The sequence below is a fragment of the Haliotis rufescens genome, unplaced genomic scaffold (genome assembly GCF_023055435.1).
Source record: "Haliotis rufescens isolate VD_foot unplaced genomic scaffold, xgHalRufe1.0.p SCAF_4, whole genome shotgun sequence".
Classification (NCBI taxonomy): Eukaryota; Metazoa; Mollusca; class Gastropoda; order Lepetellida; family Haliotidae; genus Haliotis; species Haliotis rufescens.
In genome coordinates this window covers 44,994,541-45,022,242 of record NW_025964112.1, presented here as the reverse complement: position 1 = coordinate 45,022,242, position 27,702 = coordinate 44,994,541, and the positions used below count along the sequence as shown (strand labels likewise).

General features: G+C 39.1%; 1 protein-coding gene across 4 annotated transcripts; it reads right to left on the bottom strand.

The window, feature by feature from the left end:
* Positions 1-3,230: 3,230 nt before the first annotated feature.
* LOC124152246 (glycoprotein-N-acetylgalactosamine 3-beta-galactosyltransferase 1-like) lies at positions 3,231-27,702 on the bottom strand. Of its 4 annotated transcripts, none has more exons than XM_046525119.2 (7): positions 27,554-27,702; positions 12,215-12,271; positions 9,918-9,995; positions 8,805-8,867; positions 8,008-8,070; positions 4,668-5,326; positions 3,231-4,126 (listed from the first exon to the last, which is right to left on the bottom strand). In XM_046525119.2, the coding sequence occupies exons 2-7, from the start codon at positions 12,246-12,248 to the stop codon at positions 3,929-3,931; spliced, it is 1,095 nt and encodes a 364-aa protein (XP_046381075.2). In that variant the 5' UTR covers positions 12,249-12,271; positions 27,554-27,702; the 3' UTR covers positions 3,231-3,928. The 4 variants fall into 4 exon arrangements, with proteins under 4 accessions (XP_046381075.2, XP_046381088.2, XP_046381081.2 ...); XM_046525132.2 differs by having other exon boundaries at positions 8,008-8,049; XM_046525125.2 differs by having other exon boundaries at positions 27,541-27,693.

Sequence of the window (27,702 nt, the reverse complement as noted above, 5' to 3'; positions counted from 1 at the left end):
AGCACATTTATTACTTTTCCAACATACTGAAGTTAAGACTAGCCTTTTGTTTTGCTAGAGATGCTTTTTAGTTCAAATCTGTTACAAGCAGGGTCGTAACTTGAAAATTCTGACAGGACTAATTGCCTATGCCCTTACGTCATGTTTTAAACATAATTAAACACCACAAAAGTTTAGGGTTAAATAAGTCACATTCTATTATCCAAATTGTGTGTGATAATCCAAATTCCTATACAGCAATAAGTCGGATTTGTATTAATGTTTGTATAGAAATTCACGTGAAACGAAACATTCCACAAGGGCCGAGCCTAGCTGTGCTGCTGAGTTCATCGAGTTCTGGGCGTTTTCCGTGGAACTTATGTTTCCACCAGTAACATTTGAATCTACTGCAAGCCATGAAATGGAGTGCTTACCAGTTTGTTATATGTTTGCTTGTTGTTTAACGCCGCACTCAGCAATATTCAAGCTATATGACGGCAGTCTGTAAATAATCAAGTCTGTTCCAGACAATCCAGTGATTGACATCATGAGCATAGATCCACGCAATTGGGATCAATGACATGCATCAACCAAGTCAGCGAGCCTGGCCACCCGATCCCGTTAGTCGCCTCTTACTACAATCAGAGTCGCTTTTCACAGCAAGCGTGGGTTGCTGAAGACCTATTCTACCCTGGATCTTCATGGGTCACCAGTTTGTTGTAGACAATAGGATAGTATAGTCATCAGTAGATACTAACATGAACTGACGACTAGTACAAAGCGGTGAGGTCACCTGATGTGACATGGCGTTAACGTGGGACGAATATGGCGGAGGGAGAGCGATAGCGATCTTGCAGTATGTTGCTAAATGCTAAACTACAGATGTGGTCTTGTAACTTTCCAGTATTGCTCATTCCTGTGGCCATTGGTGGACATAATTCCTTGGGAACAAACACCAACCTCAAACAACTTTGTCATGTTTGTGGCTGCGGTGGCATGGACACTGTGGTTTGTGTGTGTTTGGGGTGTCACCTTTTAAGACTTCACCAAATGGCTGCTGAAAATACCGACAATCGGATTAAAAAAGGGATGCACAGAGACAGCATTGTTTGTTCGATATTGCTTTACAAGGTAGAGGGTGTTTTAAAACATTTTGCCTAACAGGGCAAATGTCACAACTAAATTATGTCTTATAAAACCGTGGATGCCTTTCCTTCTCACAACTGTCAGTGCCATAATGTGATTTAACAGAAAACTGAAAAAATTATTTCATTGATTGATAATTTATGTGGACGCACCATCTTGAAAGGAATGATAAAACAATGTTACCATGGATACATAAGATCGGGGGAAGGAGGTAATTTGAACAGCATCATGATGCCAGCCCACCATAAGTGAGTGGGTTGGGTTTGAGGCTGTGTTGAACAGTATTTCAGTTATATGTCAGCCTCATGTGAGAGGAAATCCTGAATTGTAGCAGGTCTCAAATGTGTACTACCTTGGTGAAACCCACAAGCACAGCTGTGGTGCTGAGAAACCTTGAAACAAAATCTGAGCGGACCAGGATTCTAACCTACAATCACAGGTTTCGGGGGTGGCCATTTGACGCAACTCTGCAAAGCGAATTGGTGCCTTAGACATCAGGGCATCTGTGCTCCATCGGCCCATTATGACATGAGTCAAATGTGTACTTTATGCAGGATTAAGTACTGTCGGCGCCTATGATCATTGTAGCCAAAATCGTAGAAGAGCAATCAAAAGCATGGTCAAAACACAAAGGTCAAATCAATTTCAAAACATTGAGAAAAAAGGAACACAGGTGTTGAGCCTCAATACTAATTAAACTTGTTCCAACTGATTACACATGTACCAAATTTCATTACAATTTGAACAAATATGACCCTAAAGACCTTTTTCTATATGGCTGTAATTTGAAAATATCAGTAAATAGTTTTTACTCAAACTTTAAATTATAGTCATAAAAGTGGTAAGCAGGAACAAAGACGTATATACGTCTTTGGCAGGAATAAACGAATATAATGTTAGAGTTACTTCCCTTGTTACAAGATGGATGTGTGATCAGTGTATCACAAAACCATTCGTCACCCCTCGCCCCTTTCCGTAACCTGCAAGAAGACTCATTCTCCTGTCGATGAATGTTAATTGCGAAAATACGACAAAACCAATCAGAATGCGTGTATGATTTCAAGTTCTTCGTCAAAGAATCACCCAGAAATAATGTTTGATTATACATATGTCTTGCATCTAAAAATATACCCAAGACACAGTTAAATGTGTTCAATCATACTGTATAATTCTGCATGTCCAGATGTGCTTTAAATTGCATCTGAAATATATATAATATATGGGGAAATATATGTGAACCAGTTGACAATTGTTTTAGGACTAACGAGTCTATGCAGAGTCAAATCAAAACAATACAGATTTTGATTATTGATCAGATAGTCTTGATTGGGCGCCGCCATTTTCTATCAAGTAATTGCGAGTCAATAGGAGGAACATAGAAGGGAAATTACAAAAATGCTAAGAACTGAAAGAATTCTACACAATACTTGCAAAAAATCTTTTGTAGGCTCAGAACTTTTCAGCCTCTCCTACATAACCTTGCTTAAACCTGTCAACCTTACCATACAACAGTTATGCAAATCAATTTTAAGCCTTATACAAAAAAAAACACAATTTTTATCATTTAAAAATAGTTCCACTGCCGAAAATAAAAGTCAAATACTTAAACACATCATTAAATGGCTCCCTTAGAGTAAAGGTGACAGTTTGATTTAAAGCTCATATGAGTTACCATTGGCTCTAAAGTCACCATGGCAACCAGACTCAACAGAACCACTGCAACACTGATCAAGTGAAGGTGAGCTATCAAAAAATGTATACCAAGGTAATTACTCTGAACAACATTGGCATATCACAATCATTCCTTTGGCAGTCTAATAAGCAACACGAGAAGTATTTCCATTCCCAAACCGAAGACAATACATGGTAGAAAATCATATTCATTCTTGTTCAATAGGAAGCGCAAACATCCGAATCACGTACAGGGAGACTATGCCTCACCATTTGTGTCAAGGTTTTTTTTATTAATTTGTTTATTGTTTAACGCCACACTCAGCAATATTCCAGCTATATGTAAATAATCAAGTCTGGACCAGACAATCCAGTGATTGATATCATGAGCATCGATCCACGCAATTGGGATACGATGACATGCATCAACCAAGTCAGCGAGCCTAACCCCCCGATCCCTTTAAGTCGCCTCTTACGACAAGCATGGTCGCATTTTACGGCAAGTATAGGTTGATGAAGACCTATTCTACCCCCGATCTTCACGGGCATCATTATATTGATACAACCTACCTATCGTTAAAGCAATACATATATACAAGCTATAAATGGACCCTTTTTCCCTTTTTTAGGTCCAAAATTTATGTTTAACAGTTGGGGAAAAGTTGGAAACTAATCACAGATTGTTACTAAGTGTACCGAAAAGGATGTCTGTCGGCACTAGTTTCCAAAAGTTGTGTTAGTATTAAACCGAGATCATGACTGCATATAAAAGGATAAATGCCACACCATTTTCTCAGACATGTTGAGGTAGCTTAAGGGGCGGTCAGGTAGCCTGGTGGTTAAAGCGTTTCTTGTCACGCCAAAGGCCCGGGTTTGATTCCCCACATGGGAACCATGTGTGAAGCCCCTTTCTGGTGTCCCCCATCATGATATTGCTGGAATATTGCTAAAAGCGGCGTAAAACAATACTCACTCACTCACTCACTCACTGATGTAGCTTAATACCATATATACTATTCAACATTTGCTAAGGACAATACTTGAAAGAAAAGAAGACGATTTGGTCCCTAGCCAATGGTGAGTGGTATATGCTCTTTAGGTCGTTACTTCTGTAATGCATTTTACAAATGGTTCAAGAAAAGCGAGGAATGGGGTCTTCTGTGTAATGTCCCTCTGGTATTGTGGCTGCTGGGAAGAAGTCTTCAAACATGTGGTCAGGGGTGTGTCTCCCATACACGGCCATGCGGTACAGCAGGAACTCAAACTGATACATCTGTTGTGGCGAGATGTAGTGGAAGCTGACGGAGAGTTGGCTGCAACAGGATGGACCCTGGGCAGAAAAGAAAAAGTGTTATTCAAAATATTTACTTGCAGGCTCTCTTTTGTATCATTTGGTTTACAGAGTAATCTTTCAAAGCAGGATGCCAAAATAAAATTGTGGATTCATTACGGTAAAGCAGAAAGTAGACTTTTTGTCATAAACTAACCATGAAAATAATATATCAATCAGTTTTGAATCAAATCAATTTTTTCATGACAAAAATGGCGGCACGAGTGGCCCAGTCATCTAAGGCACCGCGATTCGTAGTGCAGTGTTGCATCACTTGGGCACACCAGAAACCTATGTTTGTGGGTTCGAATCCCGGTTCACCCCGATTATGTTTCTAGGTTGTCAGCACCATACCCGTGCTCATGGGTTTCACCGAAGTGGTAAACATCTGAGACCAGCATCACTTCGGGCTTTCCTCCCACATAACGCTGTAATATAACTGGAATAATGTTAAAAGTGGCGTTAAACCCAACTCACTCACTCACTCATAACAAAAATGGCCAATCTGCCAGACACACAACACTGTGGTCGGAGCACTCACAATATGTATTGGTTCTTTTACTTGGACGGCGTGGAGCTTGATATTATCAAACCAGTACATTGTCTCGTCGAAGCCGAGGCCATGGAAGCTGTTTCTCCCGAGGATGTCTTTGGTCTGGTAACACTGTACCCCTATTGCCTCCATGCACCTTCCGAAGTCAATATCTTCCCCCCAACCATCAGTTACACATAAATTTGAATTTTGGCCGAAATGTCTCAAGGCGGCTTTATTTATTGCATAACCTGCTCCCCCACTCATATATCCACTGTCGACATATCTCTTGAAGTGATGTCCCACATAAACTTTATTTGATGGGTCATGGAATGACAATAAATATCGCAAATTCTCCATTACGAAAAACGCGTCATCATCTGCTTTAAGAAACCAGTCAAACTGGTCCAAATAATGTTTGAAAGCAAATTTGAACATGGCCATAGTTTTGGCAGTCAAATGGTCTCTACCATCTTGAACATTTAAGACCAATGATGGAAGATCCGCCATGATGTCCGAGGTGACGAATAGTAGCTTGGTACATCTCTGTCCCCAGGTCTGGTTGACGGCAAGAGCTCGCGATTCTTCATGCTCTTTCAAGGTCATTACCAAACACAAAATACGAATTTTTTTATGTAGTCCTTGAGCGACACTGTCCTCTGCATGAACTGAAAAATAAGAAATGAAAACACTGTGAATTACTAAATTTGTTGTTTAATGCCCAACTCAGCAACATTCCAGCTATAGGACAGCGGTCTGTAAAGGATTCAGTCTGGGCCAGATAATCTAGTGATCGATCTAATGAGCATCAATCCACGTAATTGGGATACGATGACATGCAATCAACCAAGTCACTGACAACAAGCACAGGTTGCTGGGGACCTGTATTCTTACCTGGATTCTTAATAGAAAGCTGTAAAGACATTGACTTTATGACAAATTGTAACTTCATGAACTACTTTGTATAAATTACCATATTTTCACTTAGAGATATACATGAATATATTTGAACGCACCAAATTCAGTTCTCTCATTTGATAAAACGAACAATTAGCAAAACTGATCCACAGAGAGGTCACAACTAAAATATATGTGTCAAGATTGAAAACCATTCTATAGTGTGGTGTGGAGGATTTCATCTTCTAGCTTGCAATTCTTCATTAACAGGTCTGAATGAATTGACCCCCTGGTTCTTGAGATATCGCACATTGAAAATGATGTCAAGGTCACCAAAATCAACTGGCATCTGGACATCCTCCATATACACCTTGGTGCAAAATATGAATGAAATGTACTAACTGGTTCATGAGATGTTGCGCCAACAATGAATACAAAGTCCAAATCTTAAAATTCTTGTAATGACCTTGAAAATGATGTCAAGGTCACCACAATCAACTGACGTCTGCACATCCTCCATATACACTTTAGTGCTAAATATGAATGAAATGTACTTACTGGTTCATGAGATACCGCCCAAACAACAATTACAAAGTCCAAATCTTAAAATTCTCATTATGACCTTGAAAATGACGTCAAGGTCACCAAAATCGACTGGCGTCTGTACATCCTCCATAGACACGTTGGTGCCAAATATGAATGAAATATCACGCCAACAGTTTGTTCAGACGGAAAGACGTCGTGAATACTATGTCCCCCGCTTCGTGCTATCGCACGGCGGGGGACAAAAAGCCTTACTGGAAGCAGTGTTTGAAACATAAAATTGTAAAATACTGCCAGGCTGCCATCAGAACCAACAGATTTTAGAAGCTGCAGGCCCTGACTTAACACTTCAGTCCCTCATTTAAAAAACTGCAGCTTATAGTGACAAATATTTTGACAACGTAAATTTACTTGAGGCCATATGAACTCCCTAGTGCAATACAACTGGTCCACATGTCTCCTGATTGGATGGAGAAAGGTTTTTGTTTGTTTGTTGTTTAACGCCGCACTCAGCAACATTCCAGCTTTAATAATCGAGTCTGGACCAGACAATCCAGTGATTGACATCATGAGAATTGATCCACACAATTGGAATACGATGACATGCAACAAAGTTGGCAAGCCTGACCACCTGCCCCGTTAGTCGCCTCTTAAGACAAGCACAGTCGCCTTTTATGACAAGAATGAATTGCTGAAGACCTATTCTACCCCGGATCTTCACGGGTCAAGGATAGAGAAAAGTCTCACGGGAAGTGAACTCTCTAGAAGTTTAGCATTGAAGCCCGAAACGGGTCACAGATTCAATTTTGTAGACTTCTATATTTAACTCACTGCAATCAATTGAAAACCATCAATACAAGCTGGACAACGGCTGTCTCTCTTTGTTGTATCTGGCCCATCACTATCTGCCCAATATCTGAGTGTCATGTAAATATTCATATTAGGCAGACCATTTGCAATGTTTGGCTGGTTCAAGGTAGGCAATTACGATGGAACAAGTGGAACACGTGTGGATTGTACAAAAGCAGGTCTTTAATACATACCGTATTCAACGTAATAAGCGCCCCGCTCCAATAAGCGCCCACGGTGATATTTGCTTATATATTGGCTTTGAACAATCCCAATTAGCACCCCTTCCAATTGATCAATGTACACATATTCATTCATGTATAATATGTGTGTTATATGCATCCTTAATTATGGGAAAATAAATTCTGGAAAAATATATCTGTCGTATATAAGCATTTCAGGCTGTCAGCATAAACCACAAAATTTATGATCTTTCAACTTTCAACCAAAATAATATTCTAATAACAGCCCCCAATTTCTAATTTTGAGAGAGCCTGGGCGCTTATTATGTTGAATACGGTAGTTCAGTTATTGCACTGTGGTGGCAGCAGTAGTGAAGTGGGAAATGCTCAGAAAATCAAAGTGTGGCGTGCAATGGGAAATGATCTATTACCATGGTTACAGATGGGTTAAAATATCAAATTATCTAAACAGCCATTACCCAGTGTTAGAAATTGGCACTAGTCCTATAGTCCTTGCCAAACTGCCCCAATAGTTGAGGTATCCTAAGGACTGGTAGAGACTGGCCCTTTTTAAGGGTTTTGCTATATGTTATCATTATAAGGACTAGTAGGCTAAAATTGTTTCTATCGCTCATTATCATGTGAAAAAAATATATAATAAAAAAATAATAAATAAATTAATCTAATGTATTTGTAGCTAAAAAAATAAATTAACAATTCCATAAAAAATGTTATTTAATATAATTCTTAATTTGTTATAATGGATGTAATACAGGTATTAAGAAGTAAAAAAAAACAAAAAACATTTTTTTCATGATAACTTCTACTCGCTACTGTGCAGTGTGGTTACCAGGGTTACAGTTTCACACAGAATATACCTTTAACTTTGTCCGCAGAACCCCAGGAAAAACGGGCGTGGCCTGGAGGAGATGAGGAGACCGCTACAACATGAGCCAGTTTGAGGTGAAGAATCCTAATAGCCCAATGCAAAGCTTTGAGAAGCGTTAAATAAAAATTAGCAAATTCTGGAAACTGATGCAATCTAAATTGATAATGAGAGTGTGAGTGATTGAGTTGGGCTGAATGCCGCTTTGAACAGTATTACAGTTATATCACGGCAGCTTGATGTGGGAGGAAAGCCCGAAGTGATGCAGGTCTCAGACGTTTACCACTTTGGTGAAACCCACAAGCCGAGGTATGATGCTGACAAACCTAGAAACATAATCAAGGCACACTAAGATTGGCCCAGTCGTCTAAGGCGCCGCGATTCGCTGTGCAGAGTTGCGTCCCTTGGGCACGCCAGAAACCTATGATTGTGGGTTCGAATCCCTGTTCGCTCCGATTATGTTTCTAGGTTTGTCAGCACCATACCCGTGCTCGTGGGTTTCACCGAAGTGGTAAACGTCTGAGACCTGCATCACTCCGGGCTTTCCTCCCACATTAAGCTGACACGCCGCGATATAACTGGAATACTGTTAAAAGCGGCGTAAAACCCAACTCCCTCACTCACTCACTCACTAAGATCGGAACCCATTCACAGGTTTCTGGTGTGCCCAAGTGATGCAAGAGAGGATGGACACCTTCCGGACAGTAAGGGGAACACACTGGGCACCGTTTTTCTTTTTCCTCTTTAGACTGGTGTCATACTTGGTGAAAAAACACACACGAAAATTACCTTTAACTTTGTGCACAGAGCCCCAGGAATAACGGGCATGCCCTTGGTTCGAGTGGCCTTCTTCTGCAAAGGTCAAAGAAATAGTTATAGTTTTGTATAATTATTGACATAATCACTTTGTTAAAAGTACTTCCACTTTACTGGTCACATGAGTATAGTGTGTGAATTCCTTTCTTTGTAGCCATCATTGTATGGCTGAACAAGTGCTGAATTTTGTTTATTTGTTTGTTGTTTAACGCCGCACTCAGCAATACTCCAGCTATATGACGGCAGTCTGTAAATAATCGAGTCTGGACCAGACATTCCAGTGACTGACATCATGAGCATCGATCCACGCAATTGGGATACGATGACATGCATCAACCAAGACGGTGAGCCTGACCACCCGATCCCGTTAGTCGCCTCTTACGACAAGCATAGTCGCCTTTTACGGCAAGCATAGGTTGCTGAAGACCTATTCTATCCTGGATCATCACGGGTCTGTGTGCTTAAAGTGGTGTAAAACAAAATTAGCAAATCAATAAGAAGAACAGCTCAATATCTGCACTTAAGACCCATTCATGAGGCACATCTGAACGTCTCAATGTGTGCCCCATGGCACACTTGAAAACAAAAACATTTCTATCCCTACATATTATGTGTTGCCTAAAAACTATGACCTTCTTCTAATCCTTGGCATCAGGGGTTATTCGGTCTATTTTCACTATTGCAAAAGTATTATGCTTTTCAAACGAACATAGTTCAATATTTTTTCTGTGGTAATTATTATTTGCATTGTTGAACCTATATCTATATATTCATTCACAAATGACGTTTCCCTTCAAAATTGATTTCCAAAACGTGGAAATGCAGAAGTGATTTTCATCTCATGTTGTTATCTCCCCTGTATCCATGACTACAAACTGGCGGCGACTAACCATGCAGCGATGCTGACATGACATCATAAGATCTGTATGTGCAATCAGTGTCAATCACTGTCAAACACTTTAGCTCGCAATATATTGCAATACGTATCGCAATACAGATACCAGCACCTTAATATATTGCAATACAATATATTTGCCAATACAAAGCCATACAACAAATGTAGCGAATTATCTGAATATTACATACCTTTCTTTTGCAACAAGAAGAATACTATTAAGACGACTCCCACCACAAACAAGCATTTCACCCATCCAATCTTATACACTGCAAGTAGAACAAACATCAACTATATAGCAATCATCAAATCTATTATCATCATAGCAATGGAGGATCGATTATTCGGTAAAATGCCATATCTCAATACATTTTTCAGTATCATTCAGAAACAATGGTACGAATGAAATTAAGTGATATTTTCATTTTCAAAAGAAAGCAACAATTAACGTTGTGAATTGTGCTTTCTTTTGAAAATGAACATATCACTTAATTTCGGGGCAAAAGGACAATTTAGGGCTAAATTTCAAATTTTAAATCTGCATAAAAAAACTGAAATCCTGGAATAAAAATTATACTATGTTGAAATGGCTGAGTTGTCTAAGGCGCCGCGATTAGCTGTGCAGAGTTGTGTCCCTTGTGCACACCAGAAACCTATGATTGTGGGTTCGAATCCCGTTCGCCCCGATTATGTTTCTAGCTTTGTCAGCATGCACCATACCCGTGCTCGTGGGTTTCATCTAAGTGGTAAACATCTGAGACCTGCATCCCTTCGGGCTTTCCTCCCACATTAAGCTGACACGCCGTAATATAACTGGAATACTGTTAAAAGCGGCATTAAACCCAACTCACTCACTTACAAGTAGCCTTTTGTCTTTTCTCTCGCAAGGTTTGGACTTCTGGCACAATCAAGTATCAAAGTTTGACAGAGTCCTCCAAAATAAGACTTTATGACATATTTCTGCCTTTACATTTAGAATTGTTACGAAACCCAAACATGTAAGTGTTGAAAGGCACAAAGTTTTATTTTTCATTCATGTGAAGACGTCAGATATTTTCCACTAGGATTTAAAGGGCTTCCTCATTTCTTACACGATGTATATATCCTATAAACCATGCAGGGAATGCCAGGGAACTGACTCACTATTTGTTTGCTGTTTATTGCACACTGCACTCAGCAATATTCAAGCTACATGACGGAGGTCTGATCGGGTCTGGGCTAAAAAATCCAGTGACATCGTGAGCATCAATCTACACAATTTGGATACGATGACATGCAACAAACAAGAGGCATCAGAAAGATGACATATCCCCCCTGTAGCTGTCTGCAAAGTAACCACAAGTAAATGTGCAATTCTGTATGTAATGAGTCAAGAGTTGAATGTTCTTGAAGAAACATACATTGTTTACCAATAAAAGATCCACCATGGTCGCATCCATATGAAATGGAAAGTAAAACATGTGTGTTTCTGTGGGTCTTTTATGCAAACAAATGAAAAATTACAAGAAACAATAACTAAACAAGCGTATAGTCAATGAAGTCATCTATATCCTCCGCCCATTTTAACATGTTATGGTCCCAAACCAGGTAACTGTCCCAACATTTCTCTTAGCCCATGTCAAAAAAGCTGCATGGAAATTCTAAAATAAACATTTCTAAAACTCCTTAATATCAAATGGCACCAGTTCAGTATGTGCTTTATATATAGACATGCAATGTTTGGCAAGGAATTATTTAACAGTTTATTTGTTATACTCCATAAGTGAACCCACCCTATATTTAAACTTAAATCCAACTTGTTGCCATGGAAACGTAAAAAATAAAAATTTATAAAATTCCTAAATAGTAAATGGCACCAGTTCAGTATGTGCCTGGTAGACATGCAAAGCTTTATAAGAAAGTATTTAATGTTTTTTGAGTTACACTCCGGAAACGAACACCACCCTTATAGAACCTAGGTCCAACTTGTTGCCATGGAAACGTAAAAAATAAAAATTTATAAAATTCCTAAATAGCAAAAGTCACCAGTTCAGCATGAGTCTGATAGACATGCAAAGTTTTGTTAGAAAGTATTGAATGGGTTTTGAGTTATGTTCCGGAAATGAACACCACCCTTATAGAACCAAAGTCCAACTTGTTGCCATGGAAACATAAAAAATAAAAAATTCTAAAATTCCTAAATAGCAAAAGGCACCACTTCAGTATGTGACTGATAGATTTGCCAAGTTTCGATCAAATACACTGAATGGTTTTCGAGTTCTGCCCCGGAAAAGGAAATGAATACAGATGGACAGACGGACGGACGGACAGACGGACAGACAGATCGCTATATCCCCCCGCATTATATGCCCGGGGGATAACAAGTGAGTGAGCCGCCTCTTTCGACAAGCATGGGTTGCTGAAGACCAATTCTAACCTGGATCTCCACAGGTTCACAAACCCACTGACCTACATACATATGAAGACGGGTAGGTAACGATCGTCTCACCTTTGGGCCATAGTCTTCTGATGTTGACTGTCATTGTTTCCAGTTCCAAAGACTCAGCTGAGAGGAAGAAAGACAAATTATAGTGAGTGAGTGAGTGAGTGAGTGAGTGAGTGAGTGAGTGAGTGAGTGAGTGAGTGAGTGAGTGAGTGAGTGAGTGAGTGAGTGAGTGAGTGAGTGAGTGAGTGTTGGCTTGATGTGCACGGAAAGCCCAAAGCAGCTCCTAGCCGTTAACCTTTTTGTTGATAACCACAAGAAGATGTAGGGTGGTGACACACCTGGAAACATAATCAGGGCCAACTGGAATTTGAGCCCATGATCCACGGTTTCTGGTAAGCCTCTGCCGATCAAATTATGGCGATTGAGGTCAGTTGTTCAACAAACCCAACCATGTTTGTCTTGACACAGTAAGCCTGCTAGCATTCATTACAACTCGATAACTTTTCACGCAACCATTGCCAGGATCAATATGCTAATGTAAAACTAAACACAGCTCCTAAATATTTTCATTATCATCATCCCACACACACCTTCCCTCCCCCCGATCCATTATGGCCAGCATAGGTTGATAGGGACTTCATTTCACCAGAATCTCCAGGGTGCCTTTGTGCAAAACGACCTTTACTACTGTCATAGCATACGAATGCTATGTTGGTCTTTCGACCATAGGACGAACTTTGTCTACCAGACAAAAATAGCTTCGTGTTTGTGTCGATAACGCGATATTAGTTCCCAGTCTGTCCGTGTCTCAAGCTGCATGGTGCGATCTCAGAAAACAAGTGGTTTCCTCAAACTTCTCTCAATTTCCTCACACATCAACAAGAAAGTAGCCATGTTGAAATTTAATGAAGTATCAACCTCAGCCACACAAAGGTTGGGTCGGACCAACCTTTAATTTTCAGCTTAACTAAAGCTACCTTAGCGTAAAGTTGTTTCATGCAACAGGGAGTCGTCCTTAGTTAAAGGTTTTGAGGTTAAAACTTATATATAAGGTAACCTTAGCGCTAAGATTGTTTTGTACAACAGCACCCATGGACATAATTATGTTGGTCATTCAATAGGCCCTACACCATTAAGCCAATGACCTTGAATCAGGCTTGTTTCAATCAGACACAGATTTACCTAGGCCTGCAGCAAATGTCAGTAAAAATTCCCATATTGGAATCTAAAAATTCCCAATTCCTGTTGATATAGTTATAATTAATGTTAAGGATTTTTTCGGTGACTTGTATTTTACAGATAACAGGACCAATATTGAGGAAGCAGTTTAATACTTCATAATACAATATTGTATGGAATGCAATGTTGAAATACCTCAGAATTTGGGAAAATAAGACCTTTAAAAAATCCCAATTTTAAACAAAATGAAGGTTTTTTTCTGAATTTGCTTGCCAGGGGCACTTAGTTTTGAATTCTAGATAAATCCCTGCAAAAATAGACTGATTATTTATCAGTCTATTTATGTGTCTGATTGTGATGGGGTGATGGAAGTTACATATTTTCCTATAGTATGACCTCTGTAATGACAACATTTACATCACAGTTCAGACATGCAGATTTAGGAGATAAACATACTGTGTTTTCAATGTAGAGCTGCGCGTTCGGTTCCAAATTCAATTTAGCAGGGTTAAATCTACAGGTAACCTAGCTCAACATTGAAAACACAGTATGTTTATCTCCATTCTACCATGACTAAATAAAATGCGAACTCTTTGGTGTTAGCAAATATACTGAGTGAAGCGGCATGGGTTGAGTTCAGTGTTTTGAGTGGGTTATCGATCTTAATTATGGAATCACCGAACTAAATATGGTGCTGTATATACTCAAGCATTTTGTTTACACCGTAATACTTCACTCGAACATATGACAGGCATTGAAAGCATATAAGCACGGCAACTTGGTTAGCTAACATGAGGTGGGCATCCCTAAAGAAAACAAAGCAAGGGTTGCAAAGCTTTCGCTCTACATCGCACGTCACCATTATGACGTCATATCGCTCATTGTGACGCAAAAGATATGACGTCAAAGTCGTATATAGAAAAGCACCAAAAGTCCAAGCTCTCTATTGTCTCCAAAACGTAAATACATTCCCTTTGTTGATTTCTGTCGTGTTTTTCTGCACGAAATGTATTGCCACACATCCTTTGAATATTGTAGCAACCGCATCTGTGCATTTTGTAAACTTTAATTGTAGATATATTTATTTAAATATGCCTACCGACAAAGACTGAAAATAGTACTATTCTGTGAATATTAGCTTCCGCGGTGATGCGGCCGTCAAATCAGCTGTTTCAATTAGAGGGGGTTTATTGTGATTTAATAGCCTCTGATTGACCAATCAGAATCGAGTAAATTCCAAATTCATGGTAGAATTCACAATAAAACCACATCGAGCAAACACACACACCACAAAGTAGAGAATACCATATTTGACATAAAAGCCACATCAGTACTCATACCCATCTGTCTCCTAGACCCTAGAGAAAAATTTAAGAAATTAACCCAACTCAATTGTCAGGGCTCTATTTAGCTATATAAAACATGCAACCTATTATTGAAAAATGCAACCTAAAATTAATGTCTACATGCACCAAATACACATAAAAAAAATTCAAATTTTGTGTCTGACTAACCCTTGCTTGACCACACAACATTAATCTTTGAACAAACTCAATACCTCCAGGCTTTATATACTACATCACTAATCCCTGTTATGTATAACTTGTCATGCTTTCTTGGGCCTGACGTCCTCAAACTGTGGGTACTTAAAGATTACTGGATTCAACGTAATAAGCGCCCCGTGTTAATAAGCGATACAGCGATATTTGCTAATATGTTGACTAGTGAACAATCCCAGTTAGCATCCCTTCCAATTGATCAATGTACACAAGACTTATTTATTGGTGTATAATACGCACTCGTGTGCTATATGCATCCTTAATAATGGACAAATAAATTCTGGAAAATATATCTTTTGTATCATATCAGGCTGTCAGCATAAACCACAAAATTTACAATCTTTCAACTCTGTTTTTTTTTCTCACCAAAATTATATTCTAATAAGAGCCCCCTATTTATAATTTTCAGAGCACCCTGGGCACTTATTACGTTGAATACCGTATATGCACATGTTCCCCTACAATCTGTAAATCGAGACACATTAATCAGAGATTAGAGATTTTACAAGTTAAGACTGGTTCAAATAGGGGAATTGCTGGCTAGAAACCAATGTCAAGACAATACTGGCAGGTCGATGTGACATCTCCTTGTTGTCATAGCTGTGTTTCCAATTAAGAACACCAATAAATTATTAACAATTTTATTCACAGTGAGGTTTTGCTTCAACATGGTAATGGAAATAAGGTACTGATTGACATTCAGGCACGGTGGACTGGATGAGAGGGCATCTGTAATCAATGGTGGCATAGAATAAAAAATGCTGGTATTCAACATGCTCAACCAATGTAAAAGATCTACGGTTTGGGACCAACCATTTGATATTTTCAGGGGAGGGGGGGCGGGGGGGGAAGAAAGAAGGGGAAGGGGGGCAGAAAGAGGGGGGAGAGGGGGGGAACAGTGGGGGGGGATTTTGTTCAGCTGCAACTACAAATCCGGATATATCTTTTAAACTATGAGCATGAATATGTTTTTCAAGAAAAACACCTTGCAACAAAGTAAATTTTAGGACAGGCAATTTCTTTTTTTAACAGTCTGAAGCAAAGTAATTTTAATATTCATAATAATTTTGGGTACCTTTTGTTGTTTCCAATAACACCCCCCCCCCCCCCCCCCCCCCCCCCCTCAAAACTGAAATACAGGAGGATTAAGGGGATTAGGGCTGAGGGATTATACATGTAATCTGTTCCTGACAGGTGAATGCTAGTTAGCTCAAAAGCTTAGAAGTTAAAGTTTAAGTGAACACCTATCACCTGGAAAAGATGTTGTACAAACATTAAAAAATAGTGTCCTGTTGTCATTTTACCAAGATGGTCGACATATATCTTTCTTTGAGTGAACCATTCACAAGACCTCACCACCCCAAAATATTTTCTCATCAGAATTACATTCTCACGAGCAATTTAAAGCACTGAGAAGAGGTGTAAATTTTGACTAGCCAGACAAGCGATCTACTTTACTTTTCAGCAAGCCCTTTGTAATTTTAACAGGCCACAAGCCAATTACAGTACTCTTGCTTGAGAGGTGAGGTGAAATGGGGTTTAATCTTGCGTTCAAGTTTATTGTACATGTAGGGTAACGTGCATGGCTGGTCAGATCCTTTATTCACCAGACCATGTTGATGATTCTTGACTATGATTTGTTTGTGTGTTTAACGTTGCACTCAGCAATATTCCAGCTATATGACGGCGGTCTGTCAATAATTGAGTCTGGACCAGAAAATCCAGTGCTTGATATCATAAGCAACGATTCACGCAATTGGGAGTGATGACATGCTTCAACCAAGTCAGCGAGCCTGACCACCCAATCTCGTTAGTAGCCTTTTACAGCAAACATGGGTTGCTGAAGACCTATTCTTCCCTGGATCATCACGGGTCTGTGTCTTATGACAAGCATAGTCACTATTTACAGTAAGCATGGGTTGCTGAAGACCTGTTCTACCCCGGATCTTCATGAGTCTTTATCATGTTTATGAGTAGGAAACAGTGTGTTGAAAAATTAACTCCACGATCTAACTACTAACTGGGATACAATGACATGCATCAAACCAAGTCAGCGAGCCTGACAACCCGATCCCGTTGAGCTAACTGTCAAGACCCTATCTTTATACTGACAACAAGGGTGAGTGATGGTGACTGTACTATACTTAAAAAGTACTCAGAACCAAGTCAGACATATTCACTGTAAACAATTTCAATAAATAACATAAAAAATATCTCGTCTATATGATCAGTATCGCTATAATTCTTTTGTGATTTTGGTGTTTATAATCGTTAACTGTTGTTAATAATTATCATGGGTGTGATATTTTATTGATGTGTAAAGGTCGGCTTCTCATCTAACATACTGTTTAATACATATGGGAGACAGCTGTGTATTCCAAAACTGATCATTAATCATTATCATGAGTGTGATGTTTTATTGATGTGTACAGGTCGGCTTCTCATCTAACATACTGTTTAATACATATGGGAGACAGCTGTGTATTCCAAAACTGATCATTAATCATTATCATGAGTGTGATGTTTTATTGATGTGTACAGGTCGGCTTCTCATCTAACATACTGTTTAATACATATGGGAGACAGCTGTGTATTCCAAAACTGATCATTAATCATTATCATGAGTGTGATGTTTTATTGATGTGTACAGGTCGGCTTCTCATCTAACATACTGTTTAATACATATGGGAGACAGCTGTGTATTCCAAAACTGATCATTAATCATTATCATGAGTGTGATGTTTTATTGATGTGTACAGGTCGGCTTCTCATCTAACATACTGTTTAATACATATGGGAGACAGCTGTGTATTCCAAAACTGATCATTAATCATTATCATGAGTGTGATGTTTTATTGATGTGTACAGGTCGGCTTCTCATCTAACATACTGTTTAATACATATGGGAGACAGCTGTGTATTCCAAAACTGATCATTAATCATTATCATGAGTGTGATGTTTTATTGATGTGTACAGGTCGGCTTCTCATCTAACATACTGTTTAATACATATGGGAGACAGCTGTGTATTCCAAAACTGATCATTAATCATTATCATGAGTGTGATGTTTTATTGATGTGTACAGGTCGGCTTCTCATCTAACATACTGTTTAATACATATGGGAGACAGCTGTGTATTCCAAAACTGATCATTAATCATTATCATGAGTGTGTTGTTTTATTGATGTGTACAGGTCGGCTTCTCATCTAACATACTGTTTAATACATATGGGAGACAGCTGTGTATTCCAAAACTGATCATTAATCATTATCATGAGTGTGATGTTTTATTGATGTGTACAGGTCGGCTTCTCATCTAACATACTGTTTAATACATATGGGAGACAGCTGTGTATTCCAAAACTGATCATTAATCATTATCATGAGTGTGATGTTTTATTGATGTGTACAGGTCGGCTTCTCATCTAACATACTGTTTAATACATATGGGAGACAGCTGTGTATTCCAAAACTGATCATTAATCATTATCATGAGTGTGATGTTTTATTGATGTGTACAGGTCGGCTTCTCATCTAACATACTGTTTAATACATATGGGAGACAGCTGTGTATTCCAAAACTGATCATTAATCATTATCATGAGTGTGTTGTTTTATTGATGTGTACAGGTCGGCTTCTCATCTAACATACTGTTTAATACATATGGGAGACAGCTGTGTATTCCAAAACTGATCATTAATCATTATCATGAGTGTGATGTTTTATTGATGTGTACAGGTCGGCTTCTCATCTAACATACTGTTTAATACATATGGGAGACAGCTGTGTATTCCAAAACTGATCATTGATCATTATCATGAGTGTGATGTTTTATTGATGTGTACAGGTCGGCTTCTCATCTAACATACTGTTTAATACATATGGGAGACAGCTGTGTATTCCAAAACTGATCATTAATCATTATCATGAGTGTGATGTTTTATTGATGTGTACAGGTCGGCTTCTCATCTAACATACTGTTTAATACATATGGGAGACAGCTGTGTATTCCAAAACTGATCATTAATCATTATCATGAGTGTGTTGTTTTATTGATGTGTACAGGTCGGCTTCTCATCTAACATACTGTTTAATACATATGGGAGACAGCTGTGTATTCCAAAACTGATCATTAATCATTATCATGAGTGTGTTGTTTTATTGATGTGTACAGGTCGGCTTCTCATCTAACATACTGTTTAATACATATGGGAGACAGCTGTGTATTCCAAAACTGATCATTAATCATTATCATGAGTGTGATGTTTTATTGATGTGTACAGGTCGGCTTCTCATCTAACATACTGTTTAATACATATCAGGGACAGCAGGTCTCATTGCTGACTTTATTACTGTAGCCATGTGGTGTGCAGTTGGTTCTGTGTATTCCAAAACTTATCGGAACCACAGCAAAAAGTTGGATTGGACAGAGTCTCAAGACTGAATATTGCCGCAGTTCATTAAACATGTAACTTTGTAAATGTACACTGCATATAAACTGTATGCAACCAAAAACAAAAATTAGACTCACCAACAAAAAAACACGAAACATAGAAACATTTTGAGTGAGTGAGTGAGTGAGTGAGTGAGTGAGTGAGTGAGTGAGTGAGTGAGTTTGGTTTAATGCCGCTTTTAACAGTATTCCAGTTATATCACGGCGTGTCAGCTTAATGTGGGAGGAAAGCCTGAAGTGATGCAGGTCTCAAACGTTTACCACTTTGGTGAAACCCACGAGCACGGTTATGGTGCTGACAAACCTAGAAACATAATCGGGCGGACCGGGATTCGAACCCACAATCATAGGTTTCTGGCGTGCCCAAGGGACGCAAGTCTGCACAGAGAATCCCGGCGCCTTAGACGACTGGGCCACCCGTGCCCCCAGAAACATTTTGAGGAGTATGTACATTAAGAAGAGATGTTTCCACTGTGTACCAATAAATGGCAAAACTAACAATCAGTAATGTTACCACAGTGACTTTCTTCTTATCACGATATGTTGCACATGATTTCCAAACTTTACACACTGATCCTACAGGAGTTAAATGGTGCATCTCGAGTCATGAATCTATGACGTCACATGTGACGTGTTCATGAGCGTTAGTTCACACAACATAACAGTATGTTCATGTGTGCATCGATCAATCTCATATCTCTTGTATATGAGTATTTCTTCATATTATACCAACATATATGGTGTTGGCGTTTCTTTAGTCGGTGAGTATATATGAAAACGCAGCACTTTATTCATCAAATACATCTTAAAAGACACGTATTAATAAACAACAATTCAGTTTGGGAGGAATTTGACATAGCAGCTGGGCATTGTATCATTTTTCAATCAAGGGTACACATATCAGTTTCTGCCTCCAACAAAGGCAAGCACCTGTTTATTGTAATGTGATCTCACATGACTCACTCACTGTGTACAATTAATGAAATGATTGAGGATTAACCCTCCTGCTGCACCATGTGTGCATCGTACATTATAGCTTGCAACCTCGGGGTATCACGGGACAAAATGCACTCACTAACCTTTATGATTATTCGTGTTCTCTATATCAGATGTCATTTATTTTATCTAACTATGCACATTTTAGTGATAAAATTTCATCATTTACATTAGTAGCGACGAGTAAAAGCATTGGAGGAACATCAAATCTTCAATACATAACAAAACCGTAGTTGGCTCAATCACTGTTTAATGTAGAACTGACGCTGCCTCACACAGCTGCCTAGGTTACAACAACATAATGACGTCACGCCTAAAGTGACGTCACTGCACGTGCGCATTGGCGCACTTACAATGTAAACATACCTAACATGCACAACATTTCTCCCCCTTAAAAGAAATTACTTTCTACTTCTCTAACCAATACATTTACAATAATCAGAACACAGGACTATGAGCTATTTTCTAAAGTTAAAATTTAACAATGTTACAACTTTCAACCACAAATGATAAACTCATATATATATGATATCTGCTACACATTGCTGAATACTTTATTCAATGACTTAATTGTCAAAACTGTCAGTTTCCGCATTGTGTTCTCACAGGGTTAGTCTATCGGGAGGTTTTCTCCTGATTTGCCTCGTACACGTACTTTTGAACAATTATTCACTGTTTTACGTGATCATTACATGCCTAGACCAAGTGTTATTGCTGAAAGATACAGATTTCACAAGAGAATGCAGACCGAAAACGAAACTGTTTCACAATATGTTGTTGTTTTGAAAGGACTGGCTAGATTTTGTGACTTCGGCGCTACACTGAATGAACGTTTAAGAGATCAATTAGTTCTTGGACTGAAAAGTGTAAATGTTCAAAGAAAATTGCTTGCAGAATTAGAATTGACACTAGAACGTGCAGTTTCAATTGCAAATTCAATGGAATTAGCTGCGAAAGATTCAGAAGAATTGTGCCGCAACGGATTACCGAACGAACAATCACAGTCAGAGGTGTTTTCTTTCAACAACAGAAGATCTAATGCAAGGTATGAACGTTATTGTTATAGATGTGGAAAGCCTTCGCATTTAGCTGATACTTGTAATTTCAAAGATACAGTTTGCTCATTCTGTCAAAAGAAAGGCCATATTAAGGAGGTATGCAAAGCGAAGAAATGGAGTCAAAGGTCAGGTCAAAGTTCAACATCCGGGTTTCGTCAAACAGGAAGTGCTAGCTCCAGCAATGTAAACAGAAACGGTAGGCGTCAAACTTTTCGTGTAAATGCTATCAATGAAGAACTTTGTTCAACCCATGAATATGAAGATGACATTCTAGATGATTTAGGTGACTGTCTAAATCATTTGCTCGCTATTCACGGTGCTGCAGATGTCATATGGGTGACAGTGAATGTAAATGGACGTGATCTAAAGATGGAGTTAGATACTGGCTCAAGAAGTTCTATCATTACTGAAGGCGTTTACAGACAGAACTTTTCAGAATGCAGCTTACAAGAATCGCCAATCCCAATGAGAACATACACAGGTGAGCTTGTCACAAATCTTGGTATCATACATGTTGACGTTCGTGATGGTGAAAGAGTAAACCAGTTACCACTACATGTCGTGCAGGGAAAAGGTCCTCCGTTACTGGGGAGGGCGTGGTTACCATACGTAAATATTGACTGGAAATCATTAGGAAATAATGTCAACATGTGTCACAAAATGTCAAGTGAAGATCAACTCAGTGAAATGTTTGTGAAATACTGTGATGTATTTTCTGATGGACTGGGTACAATTAATGGAATCAAAGCCCATTTAGAAGTGAAAGATGGCATGTCTCCTAAATACATGAAAGCTAGGCCTGTTCCTTATGCACTTCATGATAGAGTGAATGAAGAAATTTCAAGAATGGAAAAAAATGGCGTGATTATCAAAGTAGAACATTCTGAGTGGGCTACACCAATAGTTCCAGTGGTCAAACCTGACAAATCTGTCAGAATATGCGGCGATTTCAAATCTACTGTAAACCTAGCTTTAAATGTGAACCAGTATCCACAAAACAAGATTGAAGACATGTTCGCTCAACTTGCCGGAGGTCAGAAATTCTCAAAGATTGATCTTGCTCATGCTTATCAACAAATGGAGGTGGATGAAGACTCACAGAAACTACTCACCATCAATACTCCAAAAGGACTCTACAGGTACACAAGACTTGCTTTCGGCATTGCTTCAGCTCCCGCAATTTTTCAAGCTACTATGGACCAAATTCTTCAAGGTTTGCAGAAAGTATTATGTCATCAAGATGATATTCTAGTGACCGGTTCAAATGATGAGGAACACTTACAGAACTTGGATGCAGTTTTGTCAAGATTACAACAATTCGGCTTGAGAGTAAAACAAAGTAAGTGTAAATTCTTTGTAGACTCAGTCAAATATCTCAGTCATGTTATTGACAAAGAAGGACTTCATACTTCAGAAGATAAGGTGAAAGCTATCATCAGTGCTCCAAGACCTGAAAATGTGACACAACTACGTTCCTTTCTCGGTGGAGTCAACTACTATGGCAGATTCATCCAGAACCTTTCTACAATCGTTCACCCGTTAAACGAACTGTTGCAGAAAGACAAGAAATGGCTATGGTCAACTGAATGTGAGAAATCTTTCAAAATGTCTAAAGCAAAAATTGCAAGTTCTGATGTGTTGTGTCATTATGATCCATTGTTGCCAATAACATTGGCATGTGATGCATCCTCCTATGGCGTGGGTGCTGTGTTGTCTCATGTGATGAGTGATGGTACTGAACGACCGATTGCATTTGCTTCAAGAACACTGAACAAGGCTGAAGAGGGATATTCACAAATTGACAGAGAAGCCCTAGCAATTATATTTGGTGTGAAAAGATTTCATCAGTATGTGTATGGTAGGCATTTCACACTCGTGACAGATCATCAACCTCTCACTGCCCTGTTTGGTGAGGGACGGTCAGTACCATCATTAGTTGCTGCTCGTCTACAGAGATGGGCATTGATTCTCAGTGCATATGATTACAAAATTCAGTACAAATCTTCCTCTGCCAATGCAAATGCTGATGTGTTGTCTCGTTTACCTCTACCTGATACAACAAAATGTGTGAGTGATGATGTAGATTTGTTCTATGCAAGTCAGTTTGAACATCTGCCTATTACAGCAAGTGATGTGAGAAATGAGACAAGGTGAGATCCTGTTCTTTCACAAGTGTACATGGCAGTGATGAACGGTTGGGATAAAGATCACAGTGAGAACAAAATAATGAAACCATTTCACTCAAGAAGATATGAGCTTTCCATTCAATTAGGATGCATTGTATGGGGAATGAGAGTAGTGATTCCTTCTAAACTCAGAAACGGTGTTCCAAATGAGTTACATGGTGGTCATTTTGGAATGGTGAAAATGAAATCAGTTGCTAGAAGTTATGTGTGGTGGCCTGGAGTAGATGCTGATATTGAAAGTACTGCAAGAATGTGTATTACATGCCAGAATCTTCAAAATGATCCAACAAAAGCTCCTGTTCATCATTGGTCATGGCCATCAAAACCATGGTGTCGCATTCATTTGGACTTTGCTGGTCCTTTCATGGGTCACATGTACCTCATTGTTGTAGATTCTCATTCCAAATGGTTAGAGGTGATTGTTATGAATTCAACTACTGCTGATGATGCTGACAGTGAAAGTGATGAGAGGTTTGTTCGCGAAATATGGATTACCACTGCAAGTTGTTACAGATAATGGTCCACAATTTGTGTCAAATGAGTTTGAAACATTCTTGAGAAGTAATGGTGTAAAACACATCTTATCTGCTCCATATCATCCTGCTACAAACGGACTTGCTGAGAGAGCTGTTCAATCCTTCAAACAAGCTATGGAATCAACTAGAGGGGATGATGCAACATTACAGAAGAAGATTGATAGGTTTCTGCTAGCCTATCGTTCTAGTCCCCATTGCACAACAGATACTACGATAGTTAAGATATGCATTTCTTCGTTTGTTCATTAGGATAGGACGCAGCGAGGATATTCGTGAACAATCATGCAGTCACGCTCTCTGATATTTTCTCACTGTATACTGAAACGCTGAGACCAAGAATAAAGGTTCTAAATGATCAGAAAGGACACTTATGTATTTTATTCGTGCTAGGGTATTCCCAGGGGGTTCCCCATGAATGTGGAAGTAGTCCGTCAGTGTTGACGTCATTTCAAGAACACGATCTCGTAAAAAACGTATGAACGTCAAATTGTGTCGTTCATACACTTATGAACGTCAATTTCGCGGTCATGTGACCGACCTCTTCTCAAATGGAAAAGCCGTATATCGTGTTAACTTCAAATTAAAAAATTATTTGTGAGTAAATACTGTAAATCCAAAACTTTGTGAGTAGGAAAGTATTAAAAAAAATGAGAGTGACACACACTTGCAATAGTTTCCTGATGCGAAGGGGCGGTGGGGTAGCCTTGTGGTTAAAGTGATCGCTTGTCACGCCGAAGACCCAGGTTCGATTCCTGACATGGGTACAATGTGTGAAGCCCATTTCTGGTGTCCTCTGCCAGGATATTGCTGGAATATTGCTAAAAGCGGGGTAAAACCATTCTCACTCACTCATAAAACGACATAAATAAAATCAAATACAGTTAGATGAACACGCCACTCCAACCTACTTTGTGAACTACAACATCGCAGGCATCTATACTTTCAAGAAAAGCTTTTTATCTCACCGTTTCCTACACACGAAAAAACATGAAGATCCAGGGTAGAATACATCTCCAGCAACCCATACTTGCCATAAAAAGTGACTAAGTGTCGTAAGAGGCGGCTAACAGGATCGGGTGGTCAGGCTTGCTGACTTGGTTGATGCATGTCATCGTATCCCAACTGCGTGGATCGATGCTCATGATCTCAATCACTGGATTGTCTGGTCCAGACTTGATTATTTACAGACCACCATCATAATAATAATAATAATAATAATAATTGATTTGTAAAGCGCCTAATATCCATCGACAGTTGCTCACTGGCACTGTGACAAAGTTAAAAAGTAATGTCTATGTACATATGCCAACAATCAGGAGGTCATATAGCTGGAATATAGCTGAGTGTGGCATTAAACAACAAACAAACAAAAATCCTACTCATAAAAAATAACACTTATACCGTTAGTAATCTCCTCCACAAGGAGTAACAACACTTTCCAGATGCTGTTAAGGCTATTGTCAGTTACTCGCAATAATTTCATAGCACAAAACCTTCCAGATTTACAATACTCAATGGCTCAAAAAGCCCTGTCAAGTCAAGGAGCGCCACTCCTAAATAGTGTCAACTGCTGGTCTCAGGTTTGGCGTATGCTACCATTAAAGAGAAAGTTTGATGAATGTAAATGAATTACAACTTCAAAACAAAATATATAGCACTCTAAACAACATACAGAAAACTACGTTAAGAAAAAACATGCTTATGACGAACTGACGGAGATAACAAACCGTTCTTTGTCCAATCCATTCACTGTATATATGCTTATAACAAACTACCGTTATAACAAAGTAACATTAGTGGTCCCTTTGAGTTTGTTATACCGGTAATCATAGTCTATTGTACGTAATTAAGAATGCCAAATATTTTGTCATGAATTTGTTACACATTTACATTCATCAACTTTCTTTTTAAAGGTAGCAAAACCCAAAAAAGAGACCAGGATCATGGCATTCTGTAACTCAGAATTTCATAAAATGTTTGCCTTCCAAATGTTTATGTATCAAAATATATAACAAAATACCCTTGTTATAGAACTTTTCTCATGAATTTCATGCATATTGATTATATCTATATGTACATTGTGTTGTGTTCCATAATATCTATATTGGAAGAAATAAGATGCAAGATGTCAATTAACTTAATCTCCACACCAACCACCTTTTATTCCTCTGCCACAACTGCACAGCACCAGAACACTCCAGCTTTGAGTCAAGTCAAGTGAGGTGAAATGGGGTTTAACGTCAGATTCAAGGTCATAGCACCCATATAGCAACGCACATGTACATTTGTGTGCTAGCCCAGACTCAGGTCAGGTTTTTTTGGCACTGGTCCACTGGGATACCATGCTGCAGTATAACATGCACATCCCACTCACACATTAGATTGTCTCCAAGTGACCTATACTTGTTTCATCCATTCAATGCCAAGCACCAGGCACGGTAACAACAACTCATATCTTTTAAGATCTGACATTTGACTTGTTGACATGTGTACTAAGGTTGGTTGTTTGTTTGTTGTGTAAAGCCGCACTCAACAATATTCCAGCTATATGACGGCGGTCTGTAAATAATCCAGTCTGGACCAGACAATCCAGTGATTAATATCATGAGCATCGATCCACGCAATTGGGATACAATGACATGCATGAACCAAGTCAGCAAGTCAGACCACCCGATCCCGTTAGTCGCCTCTTACGACAAGCATAGTCGCCTTTTACGTCGAGCATGGGTTGCTGAAGACCTATTCTACCCCGGATCTTCATGGGTCAGGGTACTAATTAAGGCACAGGATTCCGTATCTAAAAATAGACGCCCTCATGCATATTCATGACCATCTCCACACGTGAGCCGAAGGCATGAGGGCGTCTATTTTTAGATACAGACTCCTGTGATTAAGGGCACATGTCAACAATGGTCAGCTACACATGGAGTTAGTTACATCCGGAACAAATACTGCCAGTGCAATTGCTTCATGGAAAATTTTCGTCATTAAAACGGTTCCAAGGTAATAATTCCACTGGCAGAAAAGAGTCGAAAGGAACAATTTCACTCCAGGAACAGATACTCTGTGACACCCCACCCCACCCATATCCCTTAATTGTGTCTGCATCTGTGAGACAGCATGAATGTAGCATCAACGGAATTCTGTCAACTAATAATTTTTACAGTGATATACATCATACAAAGTGATGTAACCGACAACGTAATGTATGTACACTTCACTGAATCTTGACAATTGTGTGGCCCTTTAATTAATTGTATATCCCGGCTGACTGGGCTCTTGTCTACCAAAACGACTATGCTCAAAGAGCTAAACTTGCTGCGCGAACCAACCGTGGAACCAGTTTACTTCACGGCAGTGCACTTTGACTCGCTATCATCATCCCGCATAGGATATGGACAGTGACAAAATGATACATACTTATACACAGTACCTTGAGTCCTGCACCTCAATATCTTAACATCAAGGAGTGCACATTGGCATGCAAATGCCTCATCACGTCATTCTTATTCAACGGTGCAGAATAATCAGCTGATACACTCGCCAAACGACCCAAGGACCACGACCCAACCCTCTTGGTCC

Bases quoted from the DNA above. Each gene is read 5' to 3' on its own strand.
- LOC124152246 (XM_046525119.2), bottom strand. From the start codon at position 12,248: ATGACAGTCAACATCAGAAGACTATGGCCCAAAG. The intron at 8,868-9,917 runs GTATGTAATATT...TGACCTTTGCAG, and splicing joins CTTCTTGTTGCAAAAGAAAG to AAGAAGGCCACTCGAACCAA. The intron at 4,127-4,667 runs GTGAGTGCTCCG...TTTTCTGCCCAG, and splicing joins TAAAAGAACCAATACATATT to GGTCCATCCTGTTGCAGCCA.